The sequence below is a fragment of the Mercenaria mercenaria genome, unplaced genomic scaffold, assembly GCF_021730395.1.
Source record: "Mercenaria mercenaria strain notata unplaced genomic scaffold, MADL_Memer_1 contig_4870, whole genome shotgun sequence".
In the NCBI taxonomy this organism is placed as follows: Eukaryota; Metazoa; Mollusca; class Bivalvia; order Venerida; family Veneridae; genus Mercenaria; species Mercenaria mercenaria.
In genome coordinates, this window is record NW_026463133.1 from 45,549 (window position 1) to 61,132 (window position 15,584).

The 15,584-nt window shown below is 35.7% G+C and overlaps 1 protein-coding gene across 1 annotated transcript; it reads right to left on the reverse strand.

Moving 5' to 3' along the window:
* Nucleotides 1-9,720: 9,720 nt before the first annotated feature.
* Nucleotides 9,721-15,118, reverse strand: LOC128554245 (uncharacterized). The gene is made up of 2 exons (XM_053535493.1): nt 14,937-15,118; nt 9,721-13,992 (listed from the first exon to the last, which is right to left on the reverse strand). Exons 1-2 carry the CDS (start codon nt 14,969-14,971, stop codon nt 12,861-12,863), a joined length of 1,167 nt encoding a protein of 388 aa, XP_053391468.1. The 5' UTR covers nt 14,972-15,118; the 3' UTR covers nt 9,721-12,860.
* Nucleotides 15,119-15,584: the final 466 nt, after the last annotated feature.

Consider the following 15,584-nt stretch of genomic DNA (forward strand, 5'->3'; position numbering starts at 1 on the left):
ATGACATATCATGTGTCGGTGCGACGTTAAATCCAACAATAACAACAAAAAAAATGTATCCATGCAGGCTATGTCTAAAGAAACATTATGATAATCTAGTATAATAATAAGGTAAACATTGGAATGTAAACACAATATGACGTCACTGCCTGGGTATCCCTGGTCGGATAGTATGACTGCTTGAAAAACAACAACAAAAACACACATTTTTTGAGCGGATGTCTTTGGCTATAATAGTCATTATACACACTGATTTTGACACAAAAACAAAATTATACATGACTGAATAAACTAAAAGCAGCTATTGATGCGGGTGGGGGCAGGGGGGGGGGTCTGATTTTTCTTATACCATACAATATAATATAATATACCTGGTCAGTTCCTTAACATAGACTGGCTCAGGTGAAATCCTGATTAATAGACTTGCTATATACCTTAAAACATGTAGGAATATATAATTATAGTAACAGTAATACTGTTGTGGCAAATTAACTATTATGCTACTCATGCAATATTATTAATAAGGACATTGTTCATCATGTAATACAATGTAACAAAATCTGACTTTACAACAACATGCTGGTTTTGGACACCATTGATGTGGGGTCTGATATTTGGGTTGCTGCATCGTCTTTCATGCACAGTATCAGGTTTTCTCTCTGTTTTTCTTCATTCCATTGATATTTTCTGGACAGTATTTTGAATTTCATCCAGAAGTTTTCCCATTCATTGGTTTTCCATAGAAATATGTCATTAACTGTCTTGGTTCATCAAAACTTCTGGCATGATGTGATGCTGGGGAAGATCTACTGCGGTTATAGTCATGCTCTGGGTTTTACCCTGGTGTGATCATCTCTGTTGGTCTGCATAGATGGAGATTCATCTAGATATCTGTTTCTGGTGGGGTCTCTTAGATGTGGTGTGTTCAAACTCTATATTATATAATTATGTCTCCCACCACACAGTGGTGTGGGAGACATATTGATTTACTCCAGTCTGTGTGTGTGTGTCTGTCTGTGTGTCTGTCACAAAGCTTGTCCGCACTCTTAGTCGAGCATTTCTCATCCAATTTTCACCAAACTTGAACAAAATGTGTTTGACCATAAGAGCTCGGCCAAGTTCGATAACTAGCCAAATCGGTCCAGGCGTCTTGGAGTTATGGCCCTTGAATTACCAAAAATTGGCCTTTTTACTCTTGTCTGCACTCTAATTCAAACATTTCTCATCTGATCTTCACCAAACTTGAACAAAATGTGTTTGACCATGAGACCTCAGCCAAGTTTGATAACTAGCCAAATCGGTCCAGGCATTTTGGAGTTACGGTCCTTGAATTATCGAAAAATTGGCAGTTTTACTCTTGTCCGCACTCTAAGTCGAACATTTCTCATCCGATCTTCACCAAACTTTAACAAAATGTGTTTGACCATGAGACCTCGGCCAGGTTTGATAACTAGCCAAATCAGTCCAGGCATTTTGGAGTTACGGCCCTTTAATTACCGAAAAATCCGCCTTTTTACTCTTGTCCGCTCTCTAAATCCAACATTTCTCATCCGATCTTCACTAAACTTGAACAAAATGGGTTTGGCCATAAGACCTTAGCCAAGTTCGATAACTAGCCAAATCCACCCAAGCACTTTCGATTTATGGCCCTTGAATTACTGATTGGATCCACTCATCCAGACCATATAATTGGATCCACTCGTCTAAACCATCTAAAGAAACTAGACATTTTACATAGGGGCAGTTGTGGGAGACATGCGCTTTTCTCAAAAGCATCTCTAGTTAACTGAAATGGTTGTCATTTAGGAACAGGTGTCATTATCACATGGCGGTCCTTGTGTATAAATCTCAGAAAAACCTACCACCCAATTATAAGATTTGCTCAGCTTTCCCAGTATTGTACTATTTATTTGAACTGTCAAAACATGTTTCTGGCTTTCATGTTAATGTTATAGAGGTGTGAACAGAATATAATGAAAGCCGGGAACAAGCTGTGATGCCTCCATGACTATTCGTCGAAAGACATTAAATTTTGGTCGGAAAGACATTAGACAGAAAGGACAATTAGTCGAGTGTACAATGGATAGATCCGATTTTTCTGATAAGGAACGCCCCCCTTGGATATTGTTGCTATGTCTCACAAGCTTTCTCCAAAATGGTGGATATACATTATATCGCTATGGCAGATTCTCTTTTATAAAGTATTTAAATCTTCTACTCAGTACTGTAAAAAGATCAAAAACCTGTCGGCTCACGCGCTAAATGAATCATTTGATAATTATATTTAAGGTTATATAACTCCATGAAGAAAAGTGATGAAATGTAGCCGTTAAATGTCGGTGCTAATAAGGTCCTCATAAATATGAAAGCCTTAGAATTTGATTAATTTGTTTATTTTGGGACCGCACAAAATGTTCACAAACTATTGGTATAAAGTATGATACATATGATAAGTGAAATCACGATACAAGGAATATATCTATAAATAAATTTAAGTTAAATCTGTTGATTTCACTGAATAACACCTGCGTGTTGTAAATTCTATATGTTCGTGCATGATTATGTTTGCTTTTACGCAACCGATATAATAAATTATTATGATTCAAAATTTTATTCATTTCTATATTTGCGAGTAAGTACCAGTATTATATTGAAATGTGAATTAAAATCATTGTATTTTATTTAATATGTTGTATTCTTCTGGAGACTCGGCTGATACTGGTAGCTACAACATCGTTAGGTGTGGAAATTCTGCAATATTTATGTATACCTTCTAAAGTAGACTGGCTCCTGTCCCTATGTTTGTTCTTATTTACATATATCAGTTTTCTTCATTAAGAGGGAAATAACTCCAGAAGGTTGTTTCTACATTGAGATTTTTTATTGCTCCTGGCTCCGAACGTAGGTAGGTTCATCAGATAAAATTATGCTATTTTAGAGGCGTAAAATTTTCTGGTTCAGCCATCAGATAAAATTGTGCTATTTTAGAGGCGTAAAATTTTCTGGTTCAGCCATCAGGTAAAATTGTGCTATTTTAGAAGTGTAAAATTTTCTGGTTCAGTCATCAGATAAAATTATGCTATTTTAGAGGCGTAAAATTTTCTTATAAAATTTTTCTAGTATTCATATAAAAATAACCATGCAGCCAGGGAGCCAGGCTATACTTCTGAAGGAGTGTCCCGCGGTTTGAATAAGTTGAACTTTGGCAATAGGTACCACGGTTATCGCCCGCTTCAAACGACAAAAGGAAACAGATCGATTGTCACATCGGTGTTAATCACAAGTAGAGGGTGCCTAGTATAAGTAGTAATTGATAATACATGTTTGTATTGAAAAGAAAGAGTAACAAATCTGCAGGTGTTAATGTTTTTCAATATGAGACACATTTATTCATGTCATTAATTAAATTATCTTATTATTTGATCAGTCAATGCTACAAATTGACGTAATTCTTACAAGATGTACACAATAATGTTTATAGACATCTAAGTAGTTATTAGATATAGAAGCTATACGATCATTAAAGCATGTTAATTCTATATTCATTTGAAATTTGTATTTTGAAAGCAACTAAGTTATGAAATATATGTCTATACATTGTTACGGAATTTTCTGCTAATTGCGATATTAAAACACTCATGCACTCGCACTCACAGACATTATTCCGAAATAAATATATAACAAGTTGGAAAAAGATGCAGAAACACCCTCTTCTAATGTCTGCTGATTCCCATGAAATGATAAATATTTATATCTATAAAAATAGTTAATTTATGTATCAGAACCAGCGTTATTGTTCTGTGGCTCCTCTTGTTACTGGCTACAATTGTTTTTTGTTTTTTTTTTGTTGTTTTTTTTTCAAGAGTGGTAACGCAACCAACATCATTTTCATAAAAATCTTTCTTCGTTTCAGTTAATTGGTTCACACACCATATCTGCAACATTAGATAAGACATGAAACATGAATAACGCGTGGTGCGCATTCAAAAATACTTCAGAGACATCCTTAATAAGAAAAAAAAAAAAAAAAAAAAAAATCATTCATGGAATATCTAGCATTTAAATTCTTACACAAAATCTTTAGGGTGTGGCTGAAACTAAAAATGATGTTCATTCGATATTACTTCTGACATTCTTTGGAGAAAAGAAAAAAAATCAGTTCACAAATATGTAGCATCAAAATTCTTTGTGTGGCCGAAATTTGGAGATCGCTGTTCATATGTATGTTTTATTTGTCTTAGAGAATTGTGTTTTTCTCGGGTGCAGCATCGAATGAAAATCCTGTGACACCTGTCTGAACACCAATTCAAAAATAGCTGTAATTTCTTGAAATGATACACTTGATAAATGAGCATTCTACATTGGTTTTTATTACATGTGGCACTTCTTTTCTTATTTCTAGATGTCATATTTACATTTTACATGTAAAGCATCTCTTTTTCCACACATGACCGTGAAGAGAACATAAAAGAATTCTCTTTTTATTTAGAACTTTACAGTCTGTAGATACTTAGTTACGGTAAGCTTGTGAGACACAATGGCGCCTTAGCAACAAAGTCTTAAACGGATCGACAGATAACGCCTTATCTTATTGGCCAATATTACTGGTTTGATTGACAGATCGGATCCATCCATTGGTCTCATAGGACATTATGTCGAGTGTATATTTAACCAAATTTTCGTCGAATTTAGTCGAATTTAACTAACCCACTTTGCCTATGTAAGAAAAGGTATATTCAGTAGACTTAGTACAAGATCAAGGATTCAATCAATTGGACTGTTACACTTTTATACAGGGGTGTTCATCTCAATATGTTTCAATAATCATGTGCCAGCATTCAAGCTATGGTATTCAACCCGATTAAAAAGTAGACTCAACTGCAAAACTTAATTTATCATCAAATATTTATTCATCATTACTCGATCAACTCTAACCGAACAGTACACAATATACTGATAAATAATCACATGTTACATTACAACATGATGATAGCAGCACTTGGAATTCCATTTAAATGACTTAGTCATTGTCTATATAGACACCATAAATATTTAAAGCAGAAAAATAGTTATATGGATCATTTTTTGGGTGTTTGGAATGTTATATATCGAAATAGTCACAAGTAACATTTTTATGCCCCCGAAGGGAGGCATATAGTTTTTGAACCGTCTGTCTGTCTGTCGGTCTGTTCGCAATTTTCGTGTCCGGTCCATATCTTTGTCATCGATGGATGGATTTTCAAATAACATGGCATGAATGTGTACCACAGTAAGACGACGTGCAGTGCGCAAGACCCAGGTCCGTAGCTCAAAGGTCAAGGTCACACTTAGACGTTAAAGGATAGTGCATTGATGGGCGTGTCCGGTCCATATCTTTGTCATCGATGGATGGATTTTCAAATAACTTGGCATGAATGTGTACCACAGTAAGACGACGTGCAGTGCGCAAGACCCAGGTCCGTAGCTCAAAGGTCAAGGTCACACTTAGACGTTAAAGGATAGTGCATTGATGGGCGTGTCCGGTCCATATCTTTGTCATCGATGGATGGATTTTCAAATAACTTGGCATGAATGTGTACCACAGTAAGATGACGTGCAGTGCGCAAGACCCAGGTCCGTAGCTCAAAGGTCAAGGTCACACTTAGACGTTAAAGGATAGTGCATTGATGGGCGTGTCCGGTCCATATCTTTGTCATCGATGGATGGATTTTCAAATAACTTGGCATGAATGTGTACCACAGTAAGACGACGTGCAGTGCGCAAGACCCAGGTCCGTAGCTCAAAGGTCAAGGTCACACTTAGACGTTAAAGGATAGTGCATTGATGGGCGTGTCCGGTCCATATCTTTGTCATCGATGGATGGATTTTCAAATAACTTGGCATGAATGTGTACCACAGTAAGATGACGTGCAGTGCGCAAGACCCAGGTCCGTAGCTCAAAGGTCAAGGTCACACTTAGATGTTAAAGGATAGTGCATTGATGGGCGTGTCCGGTCCATATCTTTGTCATCGATGGATGAATTTTCAAATAACTTGGCATGAATGTGTACCACAATAAGACGACGTGTCACACGCAAGACCCAGGTCCGTAGCTCAAATGTCAAGGTCACACTTAGACGTTAAAGATAATTTTTCATGATAGTGCATTGATGGGCATGTCCGGTCTATATCTTTGTCATTCATGCATGGATTTTAAAATAACTATGCATGAATGTGTGACACAGTAAGACGATGTGTCGCGCGCAAGACCCAGGTCCGTAGGTCAAAGGTCCCAAACTCTAACATCGGCCATAACTATCCATTCATCGGGGGCATGTGTCATCCTACGGAGACAGCTCTTGTTATCAAACAAATTTTGAGTCGGATCATCAAGGCTGTATACAATTTAACTTTTCTAAGAATATAAGTAAATCATTTACCTTTACTTTACATGAACGATTCTCCCATCTCCAATAGATTTTCCCACTCTTGGGATCACTCTTATCCTTATTGTAGGAAAATCCTTTGAAGGAAAGTTTCCTTCCACCTTTAGAACTAATGATAAACGTTCAGGGTTTCTTCCCATGATAGGCCTTACATAAAAACTTAACAACCTACAAGATTCTTCTTTTTATTTAAAGGCATATTCTAGTTCACTCACTGATATTTCTATATTTTTTGCTCTTTTAATATTATAATAATAAATACATAATCATATACATGTCAATATAAATCAAGAAAAGAGATTATTCAGTTAGTCTATAACTATAGTTGTTGGTAGGCCGGATTATGATTTCTCGTTTGTGAACATAATTCGACTAATGGTCAGAGACCACCAATTCAAAAATGTACAGGGAACTTACTGGGAATGAGGTAAGTGTATACCTGGGAATAAGGTAACGTCTGTGCGTTCTGATTGGTCAGTCATTTAAACAAACCCAGGAAGTGATTATTTTTTCAAAATTGATATTTTTTCACTCAGTCATGTAAACAAACCCAGGAAGTGATTATTTTTTCAAAATTGATATTTTTTCACTGCATTTACAGTATTTTATTATACATTTTGACAAAATTTGCTACATTTTATGTGTATTGAAAAAAAGTTTTATCGAACAAATTTCTCCCGCCATGTCAATGATGTAAACTGGGGGTCATCTCATTCACACGAAAATTACTTAAATAAAGTATCACTATTCATGTTTTTCGTCCAATATTTTGGACCAGTAGAACTAAGACTGTTCTTGAAAAACTTGTAATTAGATATACATGTTTCGATGTATGGAAGGCCATACATGCCATAATGTTACAATGTAAGTCTATGGGATAACAATTGGTGGTCTCTAACCTATAGTAGAGCTAAAACATGACTTTTGTCGGAAGCCATCACAGGTAATGTAAATGGCCACAAATCTGTTGTAAATGATATAGAAAGACGTTTTCATACAAAAATAAGCGTGAAATTTGATTTTTCTTTAAATTCTTTTTTAACAGGTGTGCCCATTTTTATCTGAGCTTTTGGGCCAAAAAGGATCATTTTTATCTCTGTAATGTTAGAAAATGATAAAAATTATTAGACCTTATTTCTATTTTTTACGGAATGAATCGTATTTCAGCTTCCAAGTCAAATCAAATGCATATAACTGACATTTTCACGAAAAAATGCAATCTGACGACGACAGGGACTGAGTCTGGGCATATAAATCGACAGGGTGTGACCTCAGTAAACTGTCCATATCTTTCTTAAAACTGAACAATTCTTGATGAAACTTTGTAAGACATTTGGTATTGGATCATATTTCACAATATCACTGTAAAATTGGAAAATGTAATACGAAACATTCATCTATAGGTCAGAGACCACCAATTCAAAAATGTACAGGGAACTTACTGGGAATGAGGTAAGTGTATACCTGGGAATAAGGTAACGTCTGTGCGTTCTGATTGGTCAGTCATGTAAACAAACCCAGGAAGTGATTATTTTTTCACTGCATTTACAGTATTTTATTATAAATTTTGACAAAATTTGCTACATTTTATGTGTATTGAAAAAAAGTTTTATCGAACGAATTTCTCCCGCCATGTCAATGATGTAAACTGGGGGTCATCTCATTCACACGAAAATTACTTAAATAAAGTATCACTATTCATATGTTTTTCGTCCGATATTTTGGTAGAACTAAGATAGTTCTTGAAAAACTTGTAATTAGATATTATACATGTTTCGATGTATGGAAGGCCATACACGCCATAATGTTACAATGTAAGTCTATGGGAAAACAATTGGTGGTCTCTAACCTAATATTCTTTCTAATCAAAAGGACCAAAACAACACTTTAGGGAATCAACAACAAGCAACACAGGCGTTTACTGATCGTTTAATTCGAGTTAGTATCAATAATTTATTTTCGACCAAGTGTCGTGGCCTGTTAGTTTTATCGACTTATTGTTGCATTCTGCATAATGTCCATCAGGCATAATGTCTTTTTGTCCATTTGTCTGTTCGACCAAATGTGTTTCGACAAAATGTCGTGCACCCATCTGTGACAGGTCAAATAAATAGTACAATAATAATACATATAGCAGTGTGTATATAATGTATATAATTTGTCTATGATATCGATTGTCCGATTAGCTCAGTTGGTAGAGCATCTGACTTGCAAGCAGAAGGTCGCAGGTTCGAGTCCTGTATCGGGCTGCACATTTTTCCACTCCTATTACATTGGTGCCGTGAATGTGGTGACTAGCCTTGGAATCCTAGAGCTAGGGTGAAGCAATGGCTGGGTTAGTCAAAAGAATCTGAGTTTGTCTTTAAAAAAAGGAGGGAGGAATGTAGCAGTGTGTATATAATGTATATAATTTGTCTATGATATTGATTGTCCGATTACGGCGATTAGCTCAGTTGGTAGAGCATCTGACTTGCAAGCAGAAGGTCACAGGTTCGAGTCCTGTATCGGGCTGCACATTTTTCTGCTCCTATTACACACATAACAACCTTAGATTGATTTCACATAACAAGTTAGTAACACCTATTAACAACAAACTAATTATATGAAAGCTTCTTTTTCATATATCTCTGCATATTACTTGAACATCACTCCTACAAATATTTGTCCTCTATCATCTCTAAACTCTTTTAAAAAGTCACTGAAATCTTATTTGTTACAGAAATGGCTATTTAGAGGATGCATTCATCCACCGGTATATTCGCCATTTATCTAAATAAACACTTTGCAGGAAGTATTTCACCTACATTGTTTCACAATTATTAATAAGCTAGCATTCATCATTTGACAGTAATGTTTGGCAGACAATATTTGACTGCAGCATTTTGCATAAACTGTTTGGCATTTAGTATAAATTTGGCAATTATCATTAAACACCCTACTTCCATGCAAGATGAACATACTACTTGTTTCAGACCTCTTAACTGCCCTTCTGATGTCAATCTCTAAACTGAATGTATCAGTATTCTGTGTACGAGGGGTGTTAAAAACTACCTGGAAAAATGCTCTTACTTTTTGAAATTTGAATATATCAAATGCGAATATTGAAATTACAGATTTCAGAGCATTCACAGTATTTATTTATTGTATCCTAAGCAACGTTACAACTCGTTATTACCACTGGTTCAAGGTTTGTCACCATTAAATGCATTTTTACACCTTATGAATAAATAAATAATTTTCATATGGTATTTCTGTCGTTTTGATGAAATGGGACACTGAATTTTGATGCCGTATCAAGGAGCCCTTAAGTTTATGAAACATCACAGAACTTTCTTTCATGTCTGTACTACGAGTTGTCAGCAATAGTACAACAAGTTGTCAGCAATATTCTCCTGACAACTTTTGGATGTCCCATTCCACTAATAAAATTTTGTTTTCTTCAATGCATTGTCCCTTTAAACCTATTGCAGCATTGCATTTGTCTGTTTCCATGATTTTCGATTCAAAACACAAAGTGTTACCTCATGATCTGACTTCAACACCGATTTCCAAGCGATGACCAACACAATATTCCTGCCAAACGTTTTAATGATGCGTCATTTATTATTCTACATTATTGGTATATGGCTTAGTACACTTCACATTGATAGTCACCTAAGTTTAGAAAAGGAAGCTTGAAAAATCTGTGGCAAGTAATGTTTTAACACATGTAAAATAGAAAAAAAGAGACAAAATTGGGCTGTGTGGCGTACTTCACATGACATTGCCATGTGGACTTATTTGCTTATTATTTATCCACAGAAAAAAAATCATGTGATTTTGATATATCAACTCAGTATTTCCTCATCTACATTTATATAGCAGTTTCATTTCAGATGATACACGAAATAAGATAGAGATAGTACCTAATTTTTTAAAATCATAGGTATGAAGTTAAAAAGCTTTGCAATGAAGGCAAATGTCCATATATTTCTTATAAATAGATATATTGACAATATCTTAACTAGAAGCGTAAAGTTATGAGCATTTAATATTTTCATGTAAAAGAAAATTTTGTGATCAAGGAAATATAACTCTTCTTGAACATGGAGAGCAGAAACATCAAACGGACATAATATAGTGAATATTTTCTAATTGGGTGCATTTGATTTAACATTCAGCTGTGATCTGGATTGCTAAATAATCATCCATGATACTGTGTGCTAAAAATATAGAACATCTGAAACATTAAAGCTCCAAATGGGACTCGAACCCAGGACCTCTCACACCTAAGGCAGACATTCTACCACTTCCCTATAAGAGCAGTAGCTATAGCTAGGCAGTTTAAGTGCACCTAATACATTACATGAATTGGAACAATTTTGTGACAGTAACATCATAATCAGTGTACTCCGAATTATCGGCGAATTCGCTTTGTTACCTAACGGCAATTTTCGTGTAAAGAAAAAATATAATCTTATGTTGCCAACGTTTCAATCGGTCAAAAGTGCCCAAATTTCTCTGACATGTTTTATGACATGACATGAGTATGAACTTAATAACTGGTAGTACCAGTGAAATATAACTTGCACTGAATCTTTTACACTTGCCCTTTAGCAGCAGGCGAACGGCAAAAACATTGAGCTTTGTCCAAATATAAGCAATCATTTTACCAGTTTTTAGAGGATTTTAATTGATTGGAAACTACAGTTACAAACTAAATACCTTTCTGCAACAAATGACGTCATTAGCATTCACTGTCAATCAGAATTTTGACTAAGATCGACTGTCTTTCATTCATTCCAATGATTCATTGACAGAGTCCGTTGTTTACATTTTTTAATCGTAACCGAAGAACTTGTAAAAACGGGTACTTGGGAATACCGAAAACTACTTCATTACCGAAAACTACCGAAAACCAGTTTTCATTACCGAAAACTACTTATATTTCTAAAAGTATTACTGTTATGAAATTTAAGTTAATATATACTGATAGCATATGATAATATAGTTTAACAGACAAAATTTTGAAGAAATTTGTCAAATTTAAAGTGGTTTAATTTGGATTTTATCAAAGTGAGTGATAATTGTATACTGAGTTACTTCCCTTTGATAAAGTAATCGAATAGTATTAAATGTCATTGTCGTCACAAGTTTGTTTTATCTGAAAATGATTTTATAAATAATTGTATTATTAAACATTATCAAATTATGGTTCCATATGATTTTTTAAAGACCAGTGCTGGGGATTAAGCCTTCTTTCATTGGTTCATTAACTTTGGATTTTAGGTTTGGTTGAAGTCTTTTGCTAAAGTACTGCAAAAATTTACTGGAAAAATTTGTATAGTGTTCTACAACATCGTCACTAAGAGTGTCAAAGCTAGCGTCATCTGTTGCGTCTGTCCCAAATATTTTCCACATAATGACCTCCCTGTCTGCAATAGGAACCCCTCGTTAATCTAGTGCTGTCGGGTGTTTTCTTTCAAATGTCTAGTACATAAAACATGACTAGAGCATGGAAACTCGGTCATGATGGCCTTGACCATTGCCTGTTCTTCGTCGGAACCTATAACAAGTTTAGTTAGGTTCATCCCCAACTTCAGTCTAAGATGGTGAAAAAAGTGACTATATGTCTCATAGTCACTATTGTCATGGATGAACATGGGTCCAATGAACAGTGGCGGTTCGTTCGTCTTGTCACCAGTCACTGTCAACCGCTTGAAACAAGTGACCATCACGTGCATCTTTAACATAGGTTGAAGGTCTTGTCCACACCTAGAGCAGTCTGTCCAGAGCAACATATCATCTTGATTTCATCAATTTGTTCGTCTGTATAGAGTAAGAATGTCGGGGTTTTACTACCAGTCCTGACTGAGGCCTGTACGAAATTGTCATTGTCTGTAACCAAATTGTCCAGATGGCATATTTGGTCTGCAATGTTTGTCGTAAGTAATTGTCCGTTGTCTTCAGCTGTCTTTGACTTGATGTAACAAGCTTTCTGGTAAATTTTGTCTATCTCAGGTCTTGTCGTTTCGTCGTATTTGTCCTTCAGTGTCAAGTATATGTCTGCAGGTTTACATTTCTGTTTCGTCATTTTTTCAATGTTGTCCATCACATAGTTGGGTTTGCGTATGTATTGTTGTTGGTCGTTTTGAGATAAGCCGTGGGGTGCGTGCCCAGGAAATTTCCCAACTTTCAAGACCCCCCTCTCCTAGCCAGGTGACTTTCTTTTTATAACCTTTATCCTGCTTGAGAGTTGTATAGTAGTGGTGAAGTACAACTATCTGTTTTTTCTGAGGCTGAGGATTTAAGGGAGTGTAAACAACTTGTGTTTTGACCTGCTTTTTGGAACAAAATTAACCTTGCCTTAAATATACTGCACTAAGGTCACCATTCTCGTGCAAAATATAATGTGTTTTTGGAGAGGCACCGGACGAAGAATTCCAAACACCCCGGTCATCTGCAAATGCGCTTTTTTTTTTTATTTGACTTCTTATCTGAATTGACCTTGTTATCCAATATAAAGTATACATTCTCCTTTGACCCAGATGGAATTTTGGCTATGCCAGGGACATCTTTCAGGAGATGGGCAATAATGTTACTGGTGTCGAGAAACCCTGAAACAAGCACCCCATGCATGTCTGACTCCATAGCCTGTGAAGCACTAACAGAGTCAGATTCCTTAGTAGGAGATGGATTTGAAGCTTCAGGCGACCCTGTCACTAAGTCACGTACCGAAATATCGGATAGAGTGACAGGTTCGTCCAAAGTTTCGCATCCATATCCTCGGCCAAAGGAGGCTGATGTGTTACAATCAACGTCAAAAAGTGGATATGAGTCAAAATTAGCACTAGTGTCGGTGTTTATCAATTGTTCTTCAGTTTGTTTGATTTCAGCTTCAGAGTTTGTTTCCTGGACCTTGTTTTCACTTGTTTTGATATTGTCATGGATTGTTTCTTTATTGATTAACGGCACAAAGTGGTTGGCTCGGTAAGTAGTTAATGTCACCGGGGCTTTCATTGAGCTCCACATTAACATCACCTGTGGAGCAAGATCTTGTGGCACATCCCGACCTACGACGGTTCTAGTAAACACTGCAGACAGCTCTGGTTTTATTTGCGGTGGAAAATAGGATTGTATCGGTTCGCACAGGGCAGCACTGAGGGCATATATATGTGCCATTTCACTATAAGTGTTTTTCTTAATTGCATCATGGACTAATTTATCGTATTCACTTGTAACAATTCGGCAGTCATTAATGAAATCATTGTGAGGTTTTTTGGTGTCATAAAATGACCTATTGTTTATGAGTTCTAAAGCAGTGATAAGTCTCAGTAATACATGGTTATCTTCACTGCCTGTAACAACAGACGAAACAGCCCTGTACAAGCAGTTTCCGTCTCCTATTGTACCGATTGGAATATATACAGTGTTCATTACTGATTGTACAATGTTAAGTATTTTGACACACTCGTCGTCAGTTTCGAACGCAACTTTATCCCGTTTTGACGGTACAACATTGTATGTTTCCAGCAGTTTCCCCTCAGACTGACCTTGGTACATCAGAACGTTCATAGCAGAACAAAGCCTGAAATAGACAAAAAGAACACATATGATACATTTATTGTGATAAGTATAGACAATGGCGTATCCTATCTCAATATAATTTAAACAATAAAAATGACATTGTTTCTGTAAAATAATAATATTGTAAAAAAAACAAGGAACTTTAACAATGTATTAACCTTTGAATTTCTTTGCTTCTTATATTTCATTATTTTTATCATCTTTACATAATACGGACGCACAATGCGAAATGGGGACATTTGCTAAATGACGGACGGGAAGCAGACAGAAAAAGAATTTGTAAACTTTAAAGAATATAAGTTATAGCCAAGTACTATCCGAGCTTGCAGTGTATACATGCACTCTAAGTTTTGATATTATTATACAACTATACCTTTTGGTATGGTTATCAGTCCGTACTTGATGGAAAATAGATATGATCAGTGATGTGACTTGACTTCTTTGCACGTGCTTGTAGAAGTAATTAATGAGATTGTGTCATTGAGAATTACTAGAGACTTAAAAAGACATGAGATATGCAACTTAATTGAACCCCGAAATATCTCGTGTGACTAAATTTGTAACAAGTAAAACTCACAGACCATTTATCATACAGACATAAAAAATTATATTTTCTGAAAGCTTAGATATTCAACTCTTACTGCAGGTAAAAATATTTTCTGAATCATATTTGCATTTATCTTTTAAACCACTATATTTTGAAAAATCAAAGTATGCGAAGAGCTCTGGTACGGTCTCTAAATAAGAGCACTTTTCTGGGTATCTATTGAACAGGATTGAAAAGGATTATGCATTATGCATTGTACACAGCAGATGTATCAATTATTTAATTATTCATGTTTTGTACAAATTTACAGGCTAAAATGGAAAAAAACAAAGGCTACAAGTCAGGTAACTTTATTAGCATATACTGAACAAATTATTTAACAAACAATGTATTGATACCTGCTTAAATGCATGTTTCTTGTTGTGTGTAACATTTTAATAATTTAACTGATGATTCTAAGGGAACTGTCATGTATATCTTGTACAGGTCCAATTCTTCTATGTCGCCACAGTCGTACCTCACTTGTTAAACGGCGTCTATGGCCCTCTCCTCCCCCTTCAGTAGATCTGTGACCATTCCTGGAAAAGAAAAAATAAAGTAAATATTTATTTAGTAGATCATTTATATAATTATGCGCAAATGGACATATTATGTTATACCCCTGATGTCTGTCCGTCTGTCCATCCGTCTGTTGCCAATTTCGTGTCCGCTCTGTAACTCTTGAACCCCTTGAAGGATTTTCTTTGGATATCTCGCTTCAAGGTCAAGGTCACACTTAGGGGTCAAAGGTCATATCAGTTTGTTTCATGTCCGTTTTGTAACTGCTCTGTAACTCTTGAACCCCATAAAGGATTTCAAAGAAACTTGACACAAATGTTCACCACACCAATACGACATGCAGAGTGCATGTTTTAGATGTCTTGCTTCAAGGTCAAGGTCACACTTAGGGGTCAAAGGTCATACCAGTTTGTTTTGTGTCTGTTTTGTAACTCTTGAACTGCTTGAAGGATTTCAAAGAAACCTTGCACAAATGATCATCACCCGAG